This window comes from Geotrypetes seraphini, chromosome 7 (assembly GCF_902459505.1).
Source record: "Geotrypetes seraphini chromosome 7, aGeoSer1.1, whole genome shotgun sequence".
Classification (NCBI taxonomy): domain Eukaryota; kingdom Metazoa; phylum Chordata; class Amphibia; order Gymnophiona; family Dermophiidae; genus Geotrypetes; species Geotrypetes seraphini.
Genome location: NC_047090.1, coordinates 110,237,505 through 110,264,076, shown reverse-complemented (window position 1 = coordinate 110,264,076; position 26,572 = coordinate 110,237,505). Strand labels below are relative to the sequence as shown.

Here is a 26,572-nt window from a genome sequence, read left to right as displayed (position 1 = left end):
AGTGTTATGGTCTGAAGAATGTTTTCTTGGTATGGTCTGGGTCCTTTGATACCTTTGTAAGGCACTCTCAACTGATATGGGTATCTCTCCATTCTTACCAATCAAGTACACCTGTATATGTTGATGGTATTTCCTATGGCTGATGGGATCTTTCAACAGAAGAATGCAACATGTCATACTATCAAGATTGTTCGCAAATGGTTCACAGAGCATTACCGAGACTTCCAGCTACTTCTCTGGTCTCTGAATTCTCCAGACCTTAACCCAATCAAGTACATTTGGGACCACCTTGATCAACATGTTTGACGACTGAATCCATCACTATGCACCAGCATGCACATGGTACAGGCAGTTCTTAAAATTTTAAGTGACAATACACTTTTCACTGTTTGCACCAGGTTCCTTGGATGACGCCACCCACATGCATCATTTTGCACTTGTTCACATTAATCATCATCTGCCATTTTGACATCCAGTCTCTTGTAGTTTTTCACAATCCTCTTACAATTTAACAACTTTGTGTCATCAGCAGATTTAATTAGAAACATAGAAACTTGATGGTAGATAAAGACCAAATGGCCAATCTAGTCTGCCCATGCTCAATAAGCATTATCTCTTTCTCTCTCTCTGAGAGATCCCACATACCTATTCACTAATTATTCCCATCTCTAGATCATTGATTAAAATGTTAAAAAGCAGCAGTCCCAGCACAGACACCCTAGGAGCACAACTATTTAAAACACCAAAAATAATCTTTGCAGGCAAGAAAAAGTACAAAATAATCACAATAAACCTATCCCACCTTTTTTACATTACATTACATTAGTGATTTCTATTCCGCCATTAACTTGCGATTCAAGGCGGATTACACAAGAACTGTTATGATATTAGGAAGTACATAAGGAAAAGTGTGAACATTTTCTAATTTGCTAAGAGTGGGTAGTATTGTAAGTGAAGCTTGGGACATGTCTGGATGTGTTATATTGGTTTTATGCATTTTTTGAAGAGTAGGGTTTTTGTTTCTTTCTTGAAGGTTTTGCAGTCTGTGGTCGAAATCAGCAGATTGATGAGTTGTCTGTCCAGTTTTACTGCTCTGGTGGCCAGTAGGTTGTCATATAGTTTTCTTCGTTTGACATTTTTGGTAGGCGGGTGTGTGAATAGTGTGTGGGTTCTCCTGTGTCTGGTTGAGGTGGATTGAAGTAGTCGATTGTTCCAATAGGTTGGGCTTTGAATAGTAAGCATTGGAATTTGAATTGTATTCTAGCTTGTATTGGGAGCCAGTGTGAGTCGTGGTATGCCTCTGTGATGTGGTCGTATTTTTTCAGTGAATAGATAAGTCTTAGGGCTGTGTTTTGTATTGTTTGTAGTTGTTTTATCGTAGTTGCTGGGCATGGGAGATATAATATGTTGCAGTAGTCTATTAGGCCAAGGATTAGTGATTGTACCACGAGTTGGAATTGTTTTCTGTTGAAGGATTTTCGAACTTGTCTTAAGTTTCTCATAATTACGAATGATGTTTTTATTATTTTGTTGATTTGTGGTTGCATGGTACAGCCTCTATCAGCTCTCCAAGGAGTTTTAGTGTGGGTTGAATGGTGTATGGGATCGAGTTTATTACTATGTTTGTTAAGGTTGGGGTTTTACTGTTTTCTAGGAGGATGAAATTTGTTTGTCAGGGTTAAGCTTTAGTTTGTGTTCTTTCATCCATGTTGCTACTGTTTCAAGTGTTCTGTGTATTGTGCCTATCATGGAAGACGCTGGTTGGTCGAAGGGGAGGAGAATGGTGATGTCATCGGCATAGCTGTAGGAGGTTAGGCCTTGTTTGTCTAGGTAGGAGCTAAGGAACTTTGGGGTACTCTGCAGGGGTTGGACCATGGTTCTGATTTTTCTTTGTTTGTTTTAACTCTAAGTTCTGGATTGTAGGAATCCTTTAAACCATGATAGAACCTTGCCTGTGATTCCTAATGAGTCTAGTGTTTGTAAAAGGATGTTATGCTCTACTAGGTCAAAGGCTGTGGAGAGGTCTAGCTGTATGATCAGCATTTTCTTGCCTGTGCTGAGGTGTTGTCTAGCGGTGTCCATGAGTATTCCTAGTAGAGTCTCTGTGCTGTAGTTGGTTCTAAAGCCAGATTGTGTGGGGTGGAGTAGGTTGTGGTTTTCTAGGTATAAGGTTAGGGCTTTAGCTACGAGGCCTTCCATTAGTTTGACGTAAAGTGGGATTAAGGCTATGGGTCTGTAGTTGGATGGTTAGTCCATTGCTCCTTTGTGGTCTTTTGGGATCGGAGTTATGATGATTTTGCTGAGGTCTTGTGGGAAAAGGCCATCTGTGAGTAAAGTTTGTATCCATTGTAGGAGCAGGGCGAGAAATAGTGTACTGGAGGTTTTCAGTAGGTAGGGGGGGAAGTGGTTAAGGTCACAGGCTGCGTGGCAGTATTTATTATATAGTTTGTTGAGGTCTGACCATTGTATAGGTGAAAAGTGGGACTAGGTTCTGTCTGCTGCAACTGATTCTTTCTCTGTGGGGGGAGTTAAGATTTCTTCTAGGCGCGTAGGTGTTCCATTGAATGTGGCTCTGATAGTTGTGATCTTGTTTTTGAAGAATTCGGCTAAGAGGGTGGCTGAGGGAGGGGGGGAGTTGTTTTTTGGTCAGATAGGGTGTGGTGTCTGTGAGTTCTTTTAGTAACTGGAATAGCTTTTTTGTGTCTTGGGATCTTTCTCCTGTTTGCTTTGTGTAGTATGTCTTTCTTTTTAAATATAAAATCTCAGGTTCTGCTCCAAAGAGGTCATCTGAAGAAGATTGTTGACAATGCACATAAAAGGGTGAAATTTTGTAACAGGGATTTATTGTTTGAAGAAAAAAGATCTGTGGAAAATGACTGGACCTGAACTTGTGATTTGAGATATTCCAATAGAGTGGGGAAAATTGTTTCCATTATAAAAAGACAGTGGTCAATCCTTCTACCTCATTAAGTTTTTATTTCCAGGAGAAAGACATAAGGACTGCCTTTAGCAGGAATCATAATCTTAAAGAGATTTTATGTCCAGCAGATGTAACCAATCATGGAACAGAAATTATTAAAGGCAGTCATAAGCAGTATGGAACCTGTAAACTAAAGTAAACTAAACCTTAAGTTTATATACCGCATCCTCTCCATAATTATAGAGCTCGGCACGGTTTACAAGAGCTTAATATAGGAAGGAACAGCATAATGCGCTTGGAGGATGAGTATAGGGAGGAAGAGAGCATTACATTTTTGTGAATAGCCTAGTTTTCAAGTGCTTTCGGAATAGTTGGAAGGAGCCCAGATTCCGTAGTGGGGCAGTAAGATTATGCCAAAGCCCTGTGATTCTGAAGAAGAGAGAATTCCCCAATTTTCCTGCATAGCGAGGGGAAGGATAGTTTAAATTTTTGGGTGGACCTGGTGTATGAGCACTTGAGGAGTTCCAAGATAGTGGAATTAGGGGAGGAAGGATGCCATGTAGGATCTTAAGCTAGGCAGGTGCATTTAAAATGAACCCTGGAAATTACTGGAAGCCAGTGAAGTTTGGACAGAAGTGGGGAAACATGATCAAATTTGCTTTTTGCGAAGATCAGCTTGGCCGCAGTGTTCTGAATTAGCTGAAGTCTTTGAAGACTTTTTTTAGTTAGACTTAGATAGATGGAATTACAGTAGTCTAGTCTGGAGAGGATAACAGATTGAACAAGGACGGCAAAATGTTGTTTGCGGAAGCAGGATCTCACTTTCCTCAGCATGTGGAGGTTAAAAAAGCATGATTTTACAAAGGAGTTGAGATGGTCATTGAAGGAAAGAGAAGAGTCGATAATGATGCCTAGAACTTTGTTTGAGAACTCAAGCTGCAGTGTGGCGCCAGAAGGCAGTGAGAAAAGGGTAGGTAGCTGTTCTAATTTTGGGCCGAGCCAGAGTAGTTTCATTTTGGACTCGTTCAGTTTCATTTGTACTGAGAGGGACCAGGACTGGAGTTTCGTTATGCATGCTGTTATGTTCTCAGAGAGGTTGGTAAGGTTCGAGTCTGTCTCGAGGAAGACATGGATGTCATCAGCATATGTATAGAGTGTTTCAAGAGAAGATAGATGGAAGAGTTTCAGGGAAGACATATAGATGTTGAAGAGAATAGGGGTGATCCCTGCGGGACTCTACAAGTCGTTTTCCAAGGAGCGGATGTGGTGCAAATCTACTTTGGAATTGGATTAGGTATTTGAGCAACCTATTACAAAGAAGTTATTCCTCCTGAAATATCATACAACCTGCGATTTCAGTTTTGTAGCTTATGTTATCATCTGCACATGTCCCAAAATTTATCTGGGTCAAATCACAAAGCGGTTTAGAACAAGATTTTGAGAAGGTTGACGAGCCCCCTTGTGCAGCACTGTTTATTTTTTTTAACACCAACTTTCCTCTTTGAAATGTTGTATTATATATTATATTCCAGAAGAAGAGTTTGACAGAAGAACGTTAATGAAGTGACATCTGATGTCAGATGTAAGAGTTTAAATGAAACCAGTTCGGCAGCCATTTTTGCAATGTCGAAGTGAGCACAGAGAAGCAGTACCTGAGTGAGTAAAGATTTTTCTCATTTCAGTTCTTGAGAAGGCTCAGTTCAATGTTATTAAAGAGGGTTGTTTTGCTTTTTTACTAATCCTTTTTTTTTTTTTTACTTTACTTTTGGTTTTGCAGTGCCAGTGAGCACAGCAGTTTGAGCACAATGAAGAGGCGCCTGATCTTGGTGAGCATGACAGAGAAAGCTGAAGTGCCACAGTGAGGTGCAGGAATGAAGTTAAATTTGTGTTGGAGTTTTGAAATCGTTATAACCCTGATAAAGCTATAGCGAAATGCTGGCTGGCCATTGTCAACTTTTTCGATGTGGGATGAACGGTGAAGATCAACGGGTTCCCTGCTTAGATAAGTAAAAATTAAAGATTTTGAAAAATTGAAGAACTATTGAATTTTCATTGTTTTCCCCCCATTTTGAAAAGTATTTGTGAATGTATTGTAGGAGCACAGCATAAATGGACAAAACATTGATAGACACTTTATATAAAAGGTATATTCAACATAATTAAACAAACAAAAATTTAAATAACTGAACCTTTATGAATAAGCATTCTAAATATTAATATACCTGACTGACTATGAAGAGGAGGTTTTTCCCTAAGTTATAGCCTATCTGCACATATACAGTACAGTACAGATGGTTTGGAGTATGAGGCTTTTCCTCCTCTTCTGAAGGAAGTTGGTTTGTGTGTACATATAAGTGAGTCAGGTCATTGAACATCCCTCTCCGAGAACCCAGGATTGTATATTTTAAAAAGGTGGGATAGGTTTATTGTGAACCCCACTATTTATCCTTCTCCATTCTCCATTAAACCTACTCTCTGTTTTCTTTCAACCAGTTTTTAATCCATAATAGGACATGACCTCCCATCCCAGCGGTCTCAAACTCAAACCTTTTGCAGGGCCACATTTTGGATTTGTAGGTACTTGGAGGGCCGCAGAAAAAATAGTTACCGTATTTTTCGCTCCAGAAGACGCACTTTTTCCACCCCCAAAAAGGGGGGTGGAAAAGAGCCCGTCTTATGGTGCAAATAAACCTCCGTCCCCTCCGAGAACCACCAATCACGCTACAGGAGGTCAAAAGAAAGAGGGCTATAAGGGGTGGATCGAAATAAACTGGGTCCCACCTTTCTTCATCCCTAATAGAACAGGAGAACATGGGAACGAGGTGGGAAGGTGCTGAAGCCGCTTTTATTTAAGCACATGTGCATCAACAACAACAACAAAAAAAAAAGTTGCAGCCTGCCAAATAACTGCCTCTGCTTCCGGTTCCATACTGCTAGTATCCTTGTGCATGGTCATTCGCGCTGCCCTGGAAGAGGACTGCTAGTGGCATACGATTGAAGAGCAGTTTTATTGGTCTTTTACTCAACGGGGATGAAGACGGACTGGCAAAAGGTGGGAGTTGCTTCTGTTCTGTTTCCTTGCTGCATATCCTGTACTTGTACCTGGGTCGGACGCTGCCCTGCTGTGCTGGGGGCAGAGGGTGTTAGCCCTCAGAGGTGAGGGGCAGGAAATGAACAGGCTACAGCAGTGTTTTGCAGAGGGAGTTTGGATGGTTTTCCACTCCACCGTCTCTAAGGGGGATTGAGACTTGTATACCACCTTTTTTGGAGTTATACAGCACTTTAAATATAAACAAGTATTTTGTACCTGGGGCAATGGAGGGTTGAGTAACTTGCCCTGGGCTACAAGGAGCAGCACTGGGTGCAGAAGCAGCAGCTCTACCACTAGGGCATTCATCTCACCTCACCTCACCTCCAGTAGGGTTTAAGGCTGGAAGGGGTTGTAAGTATTGTGCACACACCCCCAAAGAGGTCTGCTGCTTTGTTTAGGAGGCTGCTTGAGGCACTGTGAGTAGTGGGTACACTTTGAAGTATGTGCCTGAGAGGAGGGGAAGGGGTCAGGGTGGAATGGAGAGATCAGATGAGGGAAAGGGGAAAGACAGAGGAATGAGAAAGTAGAGAGAGATTGATGCTGGGAAGGGGGTCAGCAGAGGAATAAGGAGAGAGGGACAAAGATGCTAGATCTGATGTAGGAGAGATAAAAATGAAGAGGGCAGTGAAGCTGGAATGAATCATGTAAAAACAAGAGGAGGCGCAGGCTGGATGGAAAGGGGAGAGGGGTATAAAAAGAAGGCAGATACCATATGGAAGGGAGAGAGGGCAGATAGTGGATGGAAGGGCACACACACACACACACACACACTCCCGATCATCCGGCCCCTTTATCAAATTTAAGAACTCATTGTGGCCCACAAATCAAAACGTTTGCCCACCTCTGGTCTAGAACCAGGTGAAAATCTCAGTATTGACTGGTGGTCCTTTTTGTAAATGAATCCCTTTAGATTTTGATTAATAATAATAATAATAATAATTTTATTTCTTGTATACCGCTATACCGTGAGGTTCAAAGCGGTTTACAGTAGATACAGAAGAGATGCAATTAAGTAAGATTAATTAAAATGAAACCTGGAGGGATGTCTATCTTGGGATTCAGTCTGGGATTAAGTCAGTAGTTCAGCATTCTACTTAAACTGCTGCCATTTTAGAGTTGTGGTAGCACTTTTACTTTCATTTTCAGAGTGATTCAGAGTGTGGGTAAAGGTATAAAATCTTTTATATTTCTGAAATCTTTGTAATTTTGGGATAGTGTTTCTTAAACAATATTTAAACTTAAGATAGTTATTGTACTATATATGCTCTAATATAAACTGATCCGAATATAAATCAAGGTATCCATTTTTCCTCCCAAAAAAGGGGGAAAAGGTTGTCTCAAATATAAACCGTAGGTTAAAATTTGGGTTGTCATGGTAAGCCAATCAATAAAGACTTCTTCCCCATCAGCTATCTCGTAAGTCACTAAACATAATACAAAGATCTATGATACATATATCCAATGGCGTACCTAGTATATGTGACACCTGGGGCCCATCATTTTTTGATACCTCCCCCCCCAGCTATATAAAAAATATGATTTTTAATAACAATCCACATATCGCACAACAAGAGTGTACCTAGGAAAAGGCAGCATCTTAAACACTGCAGTGAGCACTAGAACACCAATACATACATTGTAAAACTAAACAAGCCAGATCCCGCACAGTAAATTTATCCTGCAGTCAATGCCAACTGAAAACTATGTCTTTTTCATACACACAGAACAGAGATACACCCTCGCCCAATATGGAATAATCACAAACTAAAAATAGAAATATGTAGACAAAAGTTAAACTGAACCGCCAAGAAACCAGACTCTGCATACAATGCAACACCACAACACCACAAAAACAGTGACACGTGTCCCCTAATACTGTGCAAAATATAAAGACAGTAGATGTAAATTTGAAAAAACTGATACATAACAATCACCACTTTACAAATTAACAAATAAAAATAAAACAAATAATGAGAAATAAGAAAATACCATTTTATTGGACTAATCCATTTTTCAATTAGCTTTCAGAGGCCAAATCTTTCTTCAGAAAAGTACAGTATACTTCTGTTATGCTATCCTGTCCTGAGGAAAGGGGTTTAGTCCAAAAAATTGCCTTATTTCCATTTCCTATTTATAAACTTTTATCAATACAGTTACAATACTACTTGATTCTAAGTAAAGCAACAAAAAAATATTTCTACCTTTCGTCATTTCTGCTTTAATCATCTTCTCTTTGCTCTCTTCTTTCTATACAGCATTTGTCCTCTCTCCCTTCCATGAAACATCTGCCCTCTTTGCCCCTTCCACCCAGCTTCTGACCTCTCTCTCTACCCCTTCCATCTACTGCCCACACTCTCTCTGCCCCTTCCATCTACTGTCCACCCTCTCTCTCTTCCATATGGCATCTTCCCTCTTTCTATGTCCCTTCAATAAACTGTATATCCGGGGTCCCTTCTCTCCTTTGCACATGATTCATTTCAGCTTCACCCCCTCTCCATTTTTCTGTCTCCACCCCCTCCCATATGCTTTGGCATCTCTCTCTTTCTTTTTTCCTTTCCTTCCTTCCTTCCCACTCCACACCATGGTGTGGTAGCTCTATCTCCTTCCCTTCCCTCCTCCCATGCCATGGCATCTCTTCCTCCTCCTCCATGGTCTGGTATCTCCTTTTTTTCCTTTCCCTCCCTCCCATGGACTTGCCATCTCTGGTTCCTCTCCCTTGTCATCCTTCTCCCTCCTTCCCTCTCTCTCCCCAATTGGGTGCTGCAGCAGCAGCATTTCTCTCATCCCCTTCCCTGTGCAGCAGCAGCATTTCTCCCCCCTTCCCTGTGCAGCAGCAGCATTTCTCCACCCTTCCCTGTACAGCAGCAGCATTTCTCCCCCCTCCCCTGTGCAGCCGCAAAATTTCTCCCCCTTGCCTGTGCAGCAGCAACATCTCTTCCCTGCCCAGCATGTCTGGCCAGTTCCCCTGCTCAAAGCAGCAGGCGTCTACACCTCACAAGATCTGCGGCTGCGTCAGAAGCCTTCTCTCTGATGTTGTGTCGTCAGAAGGAACACTTCCAACGCAGCCACGGATTGTGCAGGGAGCCGACGTCCGTGGCTTTGAGCAGGGAAGCCGGCCAGAAGTGAAACAACCACCTGAGGGAGCATAAGCTGGGACGGACACCACTGTTTACAGCAGGGATGCCCACATTTTTTGGGCTTGCGAGCTACTTTTAAAATGACCAAGTCAAAATGATAAAATTAAATAAAAAACCACAAAGCACACTGTACGCAGAGAAAATGTTAATTATCATTTATATTCGGGGGGTTTTCAAAGAGGTCAAGGCAGATGACTCTATGCAATGTCACCTCAGCAACAACTATACAAAAATAGACAAATATCCCCGCCCTTTTTACCAAACCACGATAGTGGTTTTTAATGCAGGGAGCTGTGCTGAATACCCCGCGCTGCTCTCGATGCTCATAGGCTCCCTGCGCTAAAAAACGCTATTGAGGTTTAGTAAAAGGGGGCCATAGTGCAAAATATAGACAGCAGATATAAATTCTGAAAACAGACACATTTTGATCACTAAATTGAAAATAAAATTATTTTTCCTACCTTTTTGGTTATTTCAAGAGTCTCTGGTCCTTCTGTAAAACCAATATTTTTTTTCTTTCTGCCTTTCTTTCTCCTCCTTCCCCCCTCCCTCTTTCTTTCTGCCTTTCTTTCTCTCTTCCCCTGGCCCCCTCTCTTTATTTCTTCCTTTCTTTCTCTCTCCCCCTGGCCCCCCCTCTTTATTTCTGCCTTTCTTTTTCTCTCCCCCTGGTCCCCCTCTTTATTTCTGCCTTTCTTTCTCTCTCCCTCTGGCCCCCCCTCTTTATTTCTGCCTTTATTTCTCTCTCTCTCTCTCTCTCCCCCGGCCCCCCTCTTTATTTTTGCCTTTCTTTCACTCTCTCCCCCCCTGGTCCTCCTCTTTCTTTCTCGCTCCCCCTAGCCCCCACAAAGCCATTGTGCCAATTTCTCCACTTCCCCGATTTTTTCTCTACCCCCACCCCCAAGCCAGCAGCCGATTTCTCCCTGCACCTTCCCTAAGCCAGGCCTGGCGTGTACAAGCGTCGGGCCCACAAGACTTCACCTCCGGCATCAGTTCTAACGGGGAGGAAGTTTCAGGCCAGCCAGATAGTGATTGGCTGACCCAGAACTTTCTCTCCGATGTTAGAATTGACGCCGGAGATGAAGTCTTGTGGGCCCTGCACTTTTTCCCCACCCACCAGCCCGCCTCACCTTTTGCCTCCACCTATCACGCAGCGAGTCGGCAAAGGCAGCCAATGAGAGGAGACTTAGCTCACTCGCCCACCAGTGAGGCCGCACGATGGATTGAAGTCATGTTGCCGGCCGGGTTAAAGAGTGACTCTGCGGGGGAGCTGGTGCCGGGATGCGGTGGTTAGACGGAGCAGCGGCAGAATAGGGAGGGTGGCCGGCTGTGCACCCCCTTGGGGCGTACACCCAGGGCGTACTCCCACCCCCCTTTTGGTACGCCACTGCATATATTCCAAAGCTAACATATTCACAACAAGGCCCCTACATAGAAAAATGCAACTACAAGCAACCACAAACTTAAATAAAGTATTCAAGCTAGACATTTGACTATGATCAGTTTTCAGGCTAGCCAGTCACTTCAGACTTCCACTGAAGCAGAAGTTGAGCAAGCTAACTTATTGGTCTCATTCACAATGAATGTGACAGATTATATTCTAAGTATAGGGTTTTTTTTCTATAGGTGATCAGTTTTATTTAAGTGTCTGAATGAATTTCCAGGGGTTAGATATATTAATATCCTAATAATTTTAAGAGACTTTTGTCAACACCTTTGCTTAGCTCTCCCTTGGGATACTTCCTTTCTAGAAGATTTGTAAACTAGTACATAACATTTACAAACCGATAGGAACCTTTCATTTTTTTTTCTTGGCTGTTTAGCTATATAAGTTCTTTTATAGGCTTATTTTGCTCCACTGACAGAACTTACTGGGAAAGCTCCAACTGTTCGTATGTCTGTACACAGAAGCACAAAGAAACACATACCCTCCTCATACAGCATCTGTCACCCTATCAAGACAACTTGATCATGTTTTGGCACACCCAGTACCTAACAGACATAAATTGGTTTTCAAATGGAAGACAGTGAAATGAACAGTTTGCCACACCATAAGTGTACACTAGGGTGGTCCCAAAAATTAACATATTTCATTTGTCCACAAGGCTAATTTTATTCCTTTAAATAAAAGACACACATAGTAGATGACGGCAGATAAAGACCCGAATGGTCCATCCAGTCTGCCCAACCTGATTCAATTTAAATTTTTTTTTTTTTTTTTTTCCTTCTTAGCTATTTCTGGGCGAGAATCCAAAGCTCTACCCGGTACTGTGCCTGAGTTCCAACTGCCAAAATCTCCATCAAGACCCACTCCAGCCCATCTACACCCTCCCAGCCATTGAAGCCCTCCCCAGCCCATCCTCCACCAAACGGCCATACACAGACACAGACCGTGCAAGTCTGCCCAGTAACTGGCCTAGTTCAATATTTAATATTATTTTCTGATTCTAAATCCTCTGTGTTCATCCCACGCTTCTTTGAACTCAGTCACAGTTTTACTCTCCACCACCTCTCTCGGGAGCGCATTCCAGGCATCCACCACCCTCTCCGTAAAGTAGAATTTCCTAACATTGCCCCTGAATCTACCACCCCTCAACCTCAAATTATGTCCTCTGGTTTTACCATTTTCCTTTCTCTGGAAAAGATTTTGTTCTACGTTAATACCCTTTAAGTATTTGAACGTCTGAATCATATCTCCCCTGTCTCTCCTTTCCTCTAGGGTATACATATTCAGGTCTTCCAGTCTCTCCTCATACGTCTTCTGGCGCAAGCCTCCTATCATTTTCGTCGCCCTCCTCTGGACCGCCTCAAGTCTTCTTATGTCTTTCGCCAGATACGGTCTCCAAAACTGAACACAATACTCCAAGTGGGGCCTCACCAATGACCTGTACAGGGGCATCAACACCTTCTTCCTTCTACTGACTACGCCTCTCTTTATACAGCCCAGAATCCTTCTGGCAGCAGCCACTGCCTTATCACACTGTTTTTTCGCCTTTAGATCTTCGGACACTATCACCCCAAGGTCCCTCTCTCCGTCCGTGCATATCAGCTTCTCTCCTCCCAGCATATACGGTTCCTTCCTATTATTAATCCCCAAATGCATTACTCTGCATTTCTTTGCATTGAATTTTAGTTGCCAGGCATTAGACCATTCCTCTAACTTTTGCAGATCCTTTTTCATATTTTCCACTCCCTCTTCGGTGTCTACTCTGTTACAAATCTTGGTATCATCTGCAAAAAGGCACACTTTTCCTTCTAGCCCTTCAGCAATGTCACTTACATACATATTGAACAGGATTGGCCCCAGCACCGAACCCTGAGGGACTCCACTAGTCACCTTTCCTTCCTTCGAGCGACTTCCATTAACCACCACCCTCTGGCGTCTGTCCGATAGCCAGTTTCTGACCCAGTTCACCACTTTGGGTCCTAACTTCAGCCCTTCAAGTTTGTTCAACAGCCTCCTATGAGGAACTGTATCAAAGGCTTTGCTGAAATCCAAGTAAATTACATCTAGCATATGTCCTTGATCCAGCTCTCTGGTCACCCAATCAAAAAATTCAATCAGGTTCGTTTGGCACGATTTACCTTTTGTAAAGCCATGTTGCCTCGGATCCTGTAACCCATTAGATTCAAGGAAATACACTATCCTTTCTTTCAGCAACACTTCCATTATTTTTCCAACAACTGAAGTGAGGCTCACCGGCCTGTAGTTTCCTGCTTCATCCCTGTGACCACTTTTATGAATAGGGACCACATCCGCTCTCCTCCAATCCCCAGGAATCACTCCCGTCTCCAGAGATTTGTTGAACAAGTCTTTAATAGGACTCGCCAGAACCTCTCTGAGTTCCCTTAGTATCCTGGGATGGATCCCGTCTGGTCCCATCGCTTTGTCCACCTTCAGTTTTTCAAGTTGCTCATAAACACCCTCCTCCGTGAACGGCGCAGAATCTACTCCATTTTCTCGTGTAACTTTGCCGGACAATCTCGGTCCTTCTCCAGGATTTTCTTCTGTGAACACAGAACAGAAGTATTTGTTTAGCACATTTGCTTTCTCCTCATCACTCTCCACATATTTGTTCCCAGCATCTTTTAGCCTAGCAATTCCATTTTTTATCTTCCTCCTTTCACTAATATATCTGAAAAAATTTTTATCTCCCTTTTTGACATTTTTAGCCATTTGTTCTTCCGCCTGTGCCTTCGCTAAACGTATCTCTCTCTTGGCTTCTTTCAGTTTCACCCTGTAGTCCTTTCTGCTCTCCTCTTCTTGGGTTTTTTTATATTTCATGAACGCCAACTCTTTCGCCTTTATTTTCTCAGCCACTAGGTTGGAGAACCATATCGGCTTCCTTTTTCTCTTGTTTTTATTGATTTTCTTCACATAAAGGTCCGTAGCCATTTTTATCGCTCCTTTCAGCTTAGACCACTGTCTTTCCACTTCTCTTATGTCCTCCCATCCTAACAGCTCTTTCTTCAGGTACTTTCCCATTGCATTAAAGTCCGTACGTTTGAAATCTAGGACTTTAAGTATCGTGCGGCCGCTCTCCACTTTAGCCGTTATATCAAACCAAACCGTTTGATGATCGCTACTACCCAGGTGAGCACCCACTCGAACATTAGATATACTCTCTCCATTTGTGAGGACCAGATCCAATATCGCTTTTTCCCTTGTGGGTTCCGTCACCATTTGTCTGAGCAGAGCCTCTTGAAAGGCATCCACAATCTCCCTACTTCTTTCCGATTCCGCAGTCGGAACATTCCAGTCCGCATCCGGCAGGTTGAAATCTCCCAACAGCAGAACCTCCTCTTTCCTTCCAAACTTTTGGATATCCACAATCAGATCCTTATCAATTTGCTGCGATTGAGTCGGAGGTCTGTAGACTACACCCACGTAGATAGAAGTTCCATCTTCTCTTTTCAGAGCAATCCATATCGCTTCTTCCTCTCCCCAGGTCCCTTGCATTTCGGTCGCTTGGATATTGATCTTTACATAGAGAGCTACTCCTCCACCTTTATGACCATCTCTGTCCTTCCTAAAAAGATTATATCCCGGTATGTTTGCATCCCATCCATGTGATTCACTGAACCATGTCTCTGTGATAGCAACAATATCTAGATCTGCCTCTAATATCAGGGCTTGCAGATCATGAACTTTGTTGCTTAGACTGCGAGCATTTGTGGTCATCGCTTTCCAGCTATTTTTCAGCGATAATCTCCTTTTTCGTATGGATTTTTGTGTCGTTTCACTTTCCGCTGCAATACTAAGAAATGAGTTGCTGATATTGCTTTTGTTGCAGCCTTTACTACTATCACATCTTTTCTTTTGCCGGGGGTGGTCTCTACATACACCACCCCCACCTTCTAGTTTAAATGCCTAGAAAAATATTGTCTAAATTTCTCTGCAAGGTTTCTTTTTCCTGCTGTAGTAATATGTAGCCCATCAGTGCAATATAGCTTCTTGTCCTTCCATGTATTTCCCCATCCTCCTATGTACCTGAAGTCTTCTTGATGACACCAGGCTCTGAGCCATCTATTAAAGTCCTCTGTGTTTTTCATTCTTTGCTCTCCTTTTCCATATGCAGGCAGTATTTCAGAAAAAGCTAAAGTCTTTACAAAAGGTTTCACGCCCTCACCAAGCTCCCGAAAAGCTTTCTGTGCTGCAAGTGTGGAGTTGTTGGCCAGGTCATTTGTTCCCAGATGGATAACAACATCAGTGTTAAAATCCTTAGTTTCTTCCTTAATTATAGTCAGTATTTGCCTGGAACTCCTGGTAGCTGAGGATCCTGGAAGACATTTCACTATTTTGGACTCCTCGCCCTGTGTTCCAAGGTTAATGCCTCTGATGATGGAATCTCCCAACAGTAATAGTTTTCTGTTTTTGGCTTTTTTATTTGTACTTAGGGTGCTCTTGTTCTCTTGAGTTTCTTTCATTGGTTCCAGTCCCACCTCCCTTCTGTTTTCCTGAGTATCGCAGTGCACTAGTGGAGCGAAGGAATTCTGTAGAGGTAATATTAGTGAAGGTGGATGTTTCTGTGTTACATGTCGCAATCTTCCTGAGCCTACTGTGACCCATTTGTTCCTGGGTTGTTTTATTCTTTGAGGTAGAGGTGGTAAGTTGGTATGATTTTGTGGAGTGATGGAAGCTGCTTTAATTGTATTCAATTCCTGTTTAAGTTTACAGAGCTCCTCCTTAATACTGGCAAGTTGAAGACAGATGGGGCAAGCCTTAAGCCTCCAAATAGTATGTCTTGGAATTAAAGCACCACAGTGATTGCATAGAATAAAGGTCATCTTGATTGGTTGTGAAGTGACTTGATTTGAGTAGTCCTGATTATATGGGTCTCTATATATGAATAGTGGTCCCTGGGGTTGGTGGGACTATAAGTAAGACTACTAGTAAGGCAGAAATATAGGCTCTATACCACCTAAAACACAGTATTTTAAACAAAACTGCAGGTTCTATCAGTGCTACCCTAAAACACAGGATTTATAACAGGATTTTCCCTACTTTAGTCACCCTGAGCCACAGGCACCAGAAATATAGGCTCTATACCACCTAAAACACAGTATTTTAAACAAAGCTGCAGGAAGAGGAAATAAGATTTAACAGAGGAAAGAGAAGGATTTTTTTGTGCTTTTTTTATATTTTTTTTTAGTAAGAAACAGGGAGGAGAAGAGAAATTAAGCAGATATAATGCTGAAAACCAGTGAAAAGCTGAAATATGAAATGCTGAAATATGAAAATCTGAGTAACTTAGCTTTTAGAAGTTCACAGGGCAGCCTTGTTTCAGCAATGTCCCAAAGATAATGCAATTAACCTTAGAAGTAAAACAGAGCCCCTCCCTTCTCCACCTAATCAGACACAATGGCTAAAAACTAGTGAGTCAGAAATATAGGCTCTATACCACCTAAAACACAGTATTTTAAACAAAACTGCAGGTTCTATCAGTGCTACCCTAAAACACAGGATTTATAACAGGATTTTCCCTACTTTAGTCACCCTGAGCCACAGGCACCAGAAATATAGGCTCTATACCACCTAAAACACAGTATTTTAAACAAAACTGCAGGTTCTATCAGTGCTACCCTAAAACACAGGATTTATAACAGGATTTTCCCTACTTTAGTCACCCTGAGCCACAGGCACCAGAAATATAGGCTCTATACCACCTAAAACACAGTATTTTAAACAAAACTGCAGGAAGAGGAAATAAGATTTAACAGAGGAAAGAGAAGGATTTTTTGTGCTTTTTTATATTTTTTTAGTAAGAAACAGGGAGGAGAAGAGAAATTAAGCAGATATAATGCTGAAAACCAGTGAAAAGCTGAAATATGAAATGCTGAAATATGAAAATCTGAGTAACTTAGCTTTTAGAAGTTCACAGGGCAGCCTTGTTTCAGCAATGTCCCAAAGATAATGCAATTATCCTTAAAAGTAAAACAGAGCCCCTCCCTTCTCCACCTAATCAGACACAATGGCTAAAAACTAGTGAGTCAGAAATATAGGCTCTATACCACCTAAAACACAGTATTTTAAACAAAACTGCAGGTTCTATCAGTGCTACCCTAAAACACAATTTTACTTAAACAAAGTTTAGGGGTCACCCCACTTTGCTGCTGTTGTTTTTTTTTTTTTAAACTACTGCTAAGCTTAATAGTACAGTATATTGTAATTCTTGTACACTTGACAAATAATCAACGGTCTATGACATAAGAGTCACTTTTGATGCAGAAGGAAATCTCTTTCGGTAGCTGGCCACTAGCCAAAGAACAAATTGCTTCTGTTTATCTTTTGTCAAAGTATTGTATTTTTTGGTGAGGCTTATCCCTCGTTCTGTTGCATCATTAACAGTCAGTTTGGATGCCCGATTTCAAAGTTCCTTGAAAACTGGGTTGTCAGTCCACTCTGTGGGATGTTTCTTCAGGAATATTTTCACTTTTATTGATCCTCCATCAATCAAGAGATCAAAAAATGGTTGTGTTCTGTGTGTTACAAGACTTTCAAAGGTCACAGGTTCAGTTTCATCTGTACACATGAGACGTTGTGAAATGTCTGGCAATGATGAGCGCTGTAAGTTTTGCACCATTCGTAGCTTTGTTCCTGGTACGATTCGTCATAAAAAAAGACAAGTGCTGCTAGGTGCTCAGACAGAAACCAACAACCACAGGAGATGTCAAGATATTCTTAGGTGTTTTTGTCAATGATGCAGTACTGGCAACCTCAGTAAACACTGATTTCATAGGCTGATAATTCATCTTCACTTTCAGACTGCCAGATGATATTGAAGAAAATTCAGATGTTATATGAGTACCTCTGCTTTGGTCTATCTTTCCTCATAACTTGCTTTTGTCATGATTTTCTTTTTCACACGCTGCCTCTTTCTGCATTATTTTTTTATTTTTTTGCAGTTGTTTGAAAGTCAACTCCACACAATACAGCAAGAAAATGTGTTCTCCATTTTTAATTTTAGTCATAATGTCTTTTTTTGAAATATCAAACTGAGTTCACTTTTAAAGATTTCTTTAATCTGTTTATCACCTTCTTGTTGACGAGTTTTGTGTTTCTTTAGGGACAATTGCTCTTCACGTAGTTTCTTCAACTTCCTAACGCAAGAATCTATGTGTTATGTTGGTATCCTGGATCGATCCCATACTACCATCGCTGACTCACACCAATTTATAGCTTTCCGGTAAAGGTTTTCTTTTGTCATAGTGATGAAAATTGACCCATCGAAGAACATCCAGCCCACATAATAATAATAATTTATTTCTTATATACCGCTTATATACCGTGAAGTTCGAAGCGGTTTACAATAAAGATACATTTGACAGTACATGGGATAGAAACGGTTTACAATAAAGATACATTTGACAGTACATGGGATGCAAGTGGTTTACATTAAAGATTCATTTTGTCAGTACATGGGATACAAGTGGGTTACAGTAAAGATATATTTTGTCAGTACATGGGATGCAAGTGGGTTACAATACAAGTGGTTTACTATCAAGGTGCATTTTGTCAGTGTAAGGGATACAGGTGGATTACCATAAAGATACATTTAGTCAGTACATGGGTTACAATAAAGATACGTTTTGTCATGGCAGTCTAGCAGTCGACAACTGACAGACTAACTTCTCAAGGAGTCAGTTTTCGGATGCAGACCACAAACTAGACAACACCATACAAACTAATTAAGCACAATCACCTACATACACAACACACAAGCAAACAATGCATGCTGGGGTGACTACTAAATATTGTATAATCACGTTGAAATTTTACACATGAGTAAGACATACCAAGTGAACAAAAATAAGCCTTGTGGAGACAAGATTTGACAAGGTTGATTGATTTTTATTTTTTTTTTTTTTGCATGGACCACCCTAGTGTACACTTTTTAACTAGTTTGTTTCCCTCTCTTTTGTCTAATGAAACTTGAAACAGTTCACAGAAAAGTGACAAAAATAGAATGGGGTTTGCACCATAAGATGTATGAGGAGAGATTTGGTGACCTGGAGAAAAAGACTATGTACTTTCTTGTAGCTCACAAAGTCCAATTAGTCACGTCAATCTTAATTTTTGATTGATTTCAACATTTCTAAATATGCACTCAACGAAAAAATGTTTGTTTGTTTTTTAAATTTGGTATTAGCATCCGATTATCTAAAGTCTCAAAAACAAAGTGGTTACTGGTGCTGAATGCCAAGTTTGAACATCACTCAATCAGAAAGGTAAATGTACCGTTTTATTGCTTTAATTTTTAAGTACAGTAGGAAAGAGTCATACTTGTGTATTGATCTGCATTTGAATTCTGATGTACAGATATAAAATTCAGCCTGGCAGTAATCAGGTTTTCTTTGGAAAATAGAGTAAGTATGTCTATTTATATGAAGCTATATTTTTCGCAGCAAAAATAGATCCCACAGTTGGGCAGGGAATTTTGAAATGGAATTAAAAGCAATACATGAGAGATTACTGTTCAAAAGGCATGTGATATCTTTAAGAAGGGTAATGAGACCCTATTCCCCCCCCCCTTTTTTTTTTTTTTGCTTTTATTTTACACTGTGGCTTTGGGGGACTGTGGAGACTGGGGTTTCATGCCTTGGTAGTGGGCTATCAGAGTCCAAGTCTACTCCTTTCTGGTATATGCTTTGCATCCAGTTCTGGGGTGGGGATTGGGGGGGGAGGGATGGGTGTTCGAGCTGTATCGTTGTATTCTGGTTGTCTTTGGTTTTATTCTATGGTTGATTGTATTTGTAGGCTGGATTTCATTTTTGAAAATAAAAATTGATTATGCATAAAAGAAAGGTAATGAGAATCAAACTGCCTTCTTGAACCATTCCCCTCACTATGCCACACGGTCTCCATTTCCTTAACATATTAACACAATACATATATTAACATATTAGATGATGGAAGATAAAGACCAACAAATCTGTCCAACAAAACAAACACATAAGGTATGATGTGATACTACATATACATAATCGATTTTCCCTTGCCATTTTCAGGGCACACATCACAGAAGTCTGCCTGGCGTTGGCCTATCTAGTCATTCACAATCTGCCCAGCACTGGCTTGCTTCTCAATTACTAGTGTCACCATTTAATCACCACTAAACTTGTTTGGCTCCATGCCTTCCAAACAGGATTCCTTTATGTTTATCCTTCTGCTATATTTTGTAGTATTGTCTGATTGGTGATGGGACAATCGTGCGCCAGACACCAGCGCGCCAACAATCTAGCACTGACAATTTGGCGCAAGACACAAGCACGCCACGGGAAAACTTAGTTTTTAAAGAGCTCTGACGGGGTGTGTATAGGGGGAAACCCCCCCCCCCCACTTTACTGCATACTGTTCGCGCTGCCGTTGGGGGAGGTGTGTGTGTGTGTGGGGGGGTTCAACATAAGAACATAAGAAATGCCTGCACCGGATCAGACCATGGGTCCATCTAGTCCGTCGATCCGCACACGCGGAGGCCCAGCCAGGTCTACCCTGGCGAATACCTTAGTTACTCAATGTGTCTTTCAAGAAGATATGCATCCAACTTGCCCTTAAATCCTGGAATGGTGGTTTCCTCCACAACCTCTTCCGGGAGAGCGTTCCAGGCATTCGCCACTCGCTGTGTGAAGCAGAACTTTCTGACATTTGTCCTGGCCCTGTCTCCCCACAGCTTCAGTCCATGACCTCTTGTCCGAGTCACCTTTGACAATGTGAATAAAGGTGTTTCCTGTTCTATTTTGTCGAATACTTTCAGTATTTTAAAAGTCTCGATCAGATCCCCTCGCAGTCTCCTCTTCTCGAGGGTGAAAAGTCCCAGTTTTCTGAGGCGATCTTTGTAGCTCAAATTCTCCATATCTTTTACTGGCTTCGTCGCTCACCTCTGCACCCTCTCCAGTAGTATTATATCCTTCTTTAGATAGGGAGATCAATGTTGGACACAGTATTCCAAGTGTGGTCTTACCATCGTTCTGTATAACGGCATTATTACATCCTCAGATCTACTCATGATACCCTTCTTTATCATGCCCAACATCCTGTTTGCTTTTTTTGCCGCCGCTGTGCATTAAGCCGACAGCTTCAGGGTCCTGTCTATCAATACCCCCAGGTCCCTTTCTTGTTCGCTTTTGCCCAAAGTTGCATCAAATAAGGTATACTGGTGCTCCTTGTTTTTCCTGCCCAGGTGCATCACTTTGCATTTTGCAACCTCCCAAATTATAGAGAAAACTGAACTTTTCCTGAAAAAAATTGGAAAACGTTCCATTTTCTCTATGATGGAGGGTTCCAACCCCCCAAATCCATCCCCCCAACAGTAGCGCGAATACTATGCAATAAAGTGGAGGGGTTCCCCACTCACACCCCGCTTCAGAGCTCTTTAAAACTAAGTTTTCCCATGGCGCGCTGGTGTCTTGCGCTGAATTGTCTGCCCTCCATTGTCGCACGCGACTGACTATGAACCATCTGATTTAGGTATTATCCAGATAGTTGGGTTCCCTATATACTCTTCTGGATATGTCTTCAGCTTAGTGTTTGTTTTGGGCAGACTTTTATAATATTCTGATTCTTTCCGTTGTGTTAGCTTGCCAATCCCTTGGACTGACCACTATCTAATCACATTTAATCTTTTGATTTGGAATAGGTTGGATGGCATTCATATGAAAAAAAAAAAAAAGTATTTAATTCTGACACAGTAGATTCTGAGGTTTTTGCCTTTGGCATTTCTCAGCTACTTAATAATTTAAATGTGAATGTTTTTTCTGATGAAACTGTCAAATCCTGGAATATAGGTGTTCAACAATTGGTTAATATAACTAGTTTTAAGAAAGGTTTGAATAATTTCCTGGAGGTCAAACGAGAACTTGGGAACAAAAATATTTCATCAAAAGAAAGACTAGAGCTTGACAATATTTTCTCCAATTGAAAGCTAATCCATCAGCTATGATCCCACTGCAGCAGACACAGGTTCTTATCCAGCTGAAACTATTTTATTAATCAGAAATAACGTGAATTGAGGGGACTGGAAGATGTAAAGTTGAGATTAATATTTTATGATATTTGCAAGGAAACTTCATAAAGAATAAGACTATTAGGGCCAAGACCCTGGGGCTAATAAACAAAAACTGTGCTTCTGAGTCAGTTTTGCCACACCTGGGAAAACCTGAACTTTAAGTACTACTAATACGAGGGTCATTTCATAAATAATGCACTCTATTTTTTTTTTTTTTTAATTACATGTTTTTTTTGGGTTTTTTTCCAAGTATTTCTTTACAATCCTTCAATATAATCTCCCCGCTTTGCAATGACCGAGTCCCAACGTCCGGAAAGCTTCATTATTACATCCAAGACACCGTTTTTGTTCAGTTGCCGAATGGCTGGGGTACCAGCAGAAAAAAGCTCTTTCAGAGATGCTTAAATGATGTCCATGCATAGGTTGTTTCAACTTTGAAAAAAGGTCAAAGTCTGGTGGACTCATGTCTAGACTGTAGGGAGTTTGAGGTAACATCTCCCAGCCGTATTTGCGTAGTTTTTCAATGATGACATTCCCTATGTGCGGGTGAGTGTTGTTGTGAAGAATGAGTGGTCCAGCCAAGAGCAATTGAGGTTGGGTTTTGTGCATTTTTCTGTGCATTGTTTGCAAATTAATCACGATAATACACTGCTGTGACACTTCTTCCACATGGAACTTTGTCTGTGATGATGATGCCTTCATAATCATAAGCAAAAATCATCATTTGTTTGACTTTTAATTGAGTTTGTCATTGAAAAACTACACAAATATGGGAGGTGTTACCACATGCTCCCTAGTCTAGACAAGAGTCGACCAGACTTCGACCTTTTTCCAAAGTTGAAACAACTTATGCATGGACATCATTTAGCATCTCTGGAAGAGCTTTTATCCGCTGGTACCCGAGCCATTCAGCAACTGAACAAAAAAAGTGTCTTGGATGTAATAATGAAGCTTCCCAGACGCTGGGGCTCGGTCATTGCACAGCAGGGAGATTATATTGAAGGATTGTAAAAAAATACTTGAAAAAAAAAAATAAAATATGTAAATTTAAAAAAATAGTGTGCATTATTTACGACATGACCCTCATATTAATTATTTCTAAAGCACTACCAGACGTATGCAGTGCTGTACAGAGTCACAAAGAAGACAGTCTCTGCTCAAAGGAGTTTACAATCTAACTAGACAAGACAGACAAACAAGATGCCAGGGTGGGAATAGAGTTAGGGGAAATGGACAATCTGTTGGCTAGGTTGGAGTGCAGTGGGGAGCAGGGTTAAGGATTGAAGGCTATATAAAAAGGTGGGTTTTCAGTCTGCTTTTAAACAAGGGAAGGGAAGGGATGTGGCAGACAAACTCAGGTAGTTTATTCCAGGCATAGGGGGCAGCTACATGAAAGGAATGAAGTGTATACTTGGCAGTGGAGAAGGGTATAGCTAAGAGCAGCTTATCTAAGGAATGGAGTTCTCTGGTAGGTGTATAAGGAGAGAGAACAGAGGAGCGATATTTAGGGGCAGCAGAATTTACACTCTTGTAGTTCAGCAATAGGAGCATGAAATGTATGTGAAGGCAGATAGGGAGCCAGTGAAGTGATTTAAGAAGAGGGGTGACATGAGGTTGGTAGAAGATGAGTCATGCAGCAGAGTTTTGCACAGATTGCAGGGGGGAGAGGTGGCATAAAGTGTTAGCATCAAAGTGCTTCTTGGGTAGAGGATTGCAAAAAAGTTGTTAAATCCAAACTATCATGGGAGATAGGAAGAAGGGAGATCAGTCCCCTGTACTGTTCTCTTTTGATATGAAAGCAAATAGAACTCTTTTGAGAGTAGTGGTAAAGCATGAGCTGAAACTTTCAAATTCTCCAACATATAGCGCCATAGGCAGCGGAACGCTTTTTTGTTTGGGGAGCCCACAAGCTCCACCCCAGACCCCACCCCCATAATAGTACTAATTGTAATAACATTTTTTCCATTCATTTTTCATATATACACACAATATAATCTCATTAACAATACATAATGTTTAACCACAAAGTTAAACTGCGCAAAGCACACTGGTCACACATGCAGAACACAGATAACCCGTATGCACATACAGGACCACAAACTAAAAGTACTAATATATCTAAATGAAATCCTAAGATTCAAGACTGCATGCAGTACAACCCCAGAGAAATAGAAACAAATGCATTTCTTCCTGAACAGTGCAAAATATAGAAAGCAGATATAAATTCCCAAAATTCAATCACTAAATTGAAAATAAAATCATTTCCCCTACCTTTGTTGTCTAGTGATTTTGGTTTTCAAACTATCTTTCCCAGTCTCAGCTGAACTTCCTTCTGTCTGTGCTCTTAACTGTGTATCCAGGGCTGTTTTTCTTTCTTTCACTTTCTGCCATACATCCATCGTTAACTTTTAACATTCTTCCATTTTTCTGCTTTCTTCTTAAAATCTACTTTTCAATGCTTTTCCTTCCCATCTATCCATGTGTACCATCTCCTCCCTCTTTCTTCTCCCCTACTCTCATCTATCCATAAGATGCATTTCTTCTTAACTTTTCCCTGTCGCACCCCATTGCTGTGCACCATCTCCTCCCTCTGTCACCCCTTCCCCTCCATTCCTATGCACCATCTAATCCCTCTTCCATGGTCAGACATCCCTGTCTTCCCCCTTCCCCCCTCATATGGTCTGGCATCTTTCTCCTCTCCTTCCCATAGCCTGGAATCTCTCTCCTCTCCCATGGTCTGGCATCTCTCTCTCCCCTCCTTCCCTTCCATTCTGTGGTCTGGCATCTCTCTCTCTCTCCTTGCCATTCCAGTGGTCTGACATCTCTCCCTTCTTTGGGTCATCTCTTCTCCCACCCAGTGTAATATTTCTCCCTCCTTCCTCTCCACCACTATCATGTCCAACAATTCTCTCTCTTTCTTCCTTTTCCCATATACATCATCTCTCTTTCCCTCTCATGCCAAACACCTATGTCCAACAATTCTCCATTCCTTTTCCCTCTCCCACTGGAAGCATTTCTTTCTCATCCTTCCCACTACTCCACCAGTGCAGCATTTCTCTTTTCCGCCTTTCCTACCCCCCCCCCACCAGCTCCTGCATTTATTCTTCCCAACCCTCTCCCAGTATGTGTCTTCCCAACCTCCTGAGCATTTCTCCTCCCTGTCTTCCCACTCCCTACTCCCAGCCTCTCCTTGTCAGGTTCTGCACCCAGCCTCCTTCCCTCCCTTCCGTCAGGCTCTTCACCCAGCCCCCTTCCCTCCTCCCTCTGTCAGGCACTGCATTAGCCCCCTCCCCTCTTTTCCTCCTTTCCTACCCCCAAGCCCCTGCATTTGACTTCCCAACCCTCTCCCAGCATGTGCAGTATCTGTCTTCCCAATCCCCTGAGCATCCCTGTCTTCCCAACTTCTAACTCCCTACCTCCTGCACCTAGCCTCTCCCTGTCAGGCTCTGCATCCAGCTCCATTCCCTCCCCACCTGTCAGGCAATGCACCTAGCCCTCTCCCCTGTCAGGCTCTGCAACAAGCCCCCCCCCACCTACTCAGGCTCTGCACCCAGCCTCCTTCCCTCCCTCCCCTATCAGGCTCTTCACCTGCAGGATCGGCTCTCTTCTGCCGCTCAGCGGCAATAAGCACTGCCCCAGCCCCCTTCCCTCCCAACCCCTGTCAGGCTCTTCACCCATGGGATTAGCTTTCTTCTGCCACTCAGCGGCAACGAACAATGCCCCAGTCCCCATCAGGCTCTTCACCTGCGGGATCAGCTTTCTTCTGCCGCTCAGCAGCAGCGAGCACTGCCCCAGCCCCCTTCCCTCTCAAACCCTGTCAGGCTCTTCACCCACGGAATCGGCTTTCTTCTGCCACTCAGCGGTAACAAGCAGGAGCGTGTTTTGGAACTCCTGCTCGGCACAGAGAAGGCCCCAGCGGGGAAGGCCGCAATGCAGCCTTTTCAGTGCTGCCACAGCTGCTGTTTGGAACGGAGGTATGTTGACCTCGCGGTGGAAGGGTCATTGGGGTTCTGATGAACGAGGGGATGGGAGGGAGAGATGGAAATATGCTGCGCATGAGGATGGGTTGGCAAAGTCATCGGGGTTCTGCCGCACAGGGGGAATGGCTTCGTATTATCTGTTCTACAATGATTTCAAGACTTTTTTATTTCAGAAATGTTATGACATCTGAAATTCAGTTTGTTTAAGGATGATCTGTAATTTGTTTATTTGTTAACCATTTAAAGCTCTATTTTATAGGGAAGATGTGGCATATAAGAACAATGCTTAGATTAGATCTAACGAAAAACAATGAAATTACTTTCAGGATTCTGCTGCACGGAAGGGGATGGGAGGGAGGGATAGAAAGATGCTGCACAAGGGGATGGGTGAGAGATGATCATTTTACACAAAAATAAAATAAATAAGACATCCCCTGAAAATAAGCCCTAGTGCGTTTTCTTGATCCAAAATTAATTTAAGACAGTGTCTTATTTTCGGGGAAACACGGTAGTAGAATTTCATACCTTGAATAGTTATAATTTACAAAGAAAGTTTGCCATTAACACTTTCAATCTATGCCCTAATACACCACTTAAACTTGATCATTTATATGTGCTCTTATGCTACTTACCTCACTGGTTCTTAAAATGGTGCGGTAATTATACTGAGGAACGTTTTCTTTTGTGTCATCTAATTTTTCTCTACGAATGCTCACAGCTACTGGACCCAGGTTTTCATCTGCTCCAAAATAGTTCCAATGTTCTTCAAAACAAGAACCAACAACCCTTAGTGCTTTATATATACAAATATGTATACACCTTTTTTATGTAATTAATATTTTCTTTATTGAAGCAATTGATAAATTTAATTAGAACACAAGAACCACCAAGAATATAATTTTCAAGAGAAATTCTTTAACTAAAGAAATATGCTTTTCTAA

At 41.8% G+C, this 26,572-nt stretch overlaps 1 protein-coding gene across 12 annotated transcripts in view; it reads right to left on the bottom strand.

Annotated features, from left to right (window-relative positions):
- The window catches only part of SIPA1L1 (signal induced proliferation associated 1 like 1), a 484,222-nt gene that overhangs the window by 191,138 nt on the left and 266,512 nt on the right, over positions 1-26,572 (bottom strand). For all 12 annotated transcript variants that reach the window (XR_004540063.1, XM_033951213.1, XM_033951214.1 and 9 more), the window contains one exon: positions 26,264-26,394. Coding sequence is in view for 11 of the 12 variants with exons in the window: in XM_033951213.1 (XP_033807104.1) it covers positions 26,264-26,394 (131 nt within the window). In the remaining variant the exon portion in view is untranslated. The remainder of the gene's footprint in view (positions 1-26,263; positions 26,395-26,572) is intronic.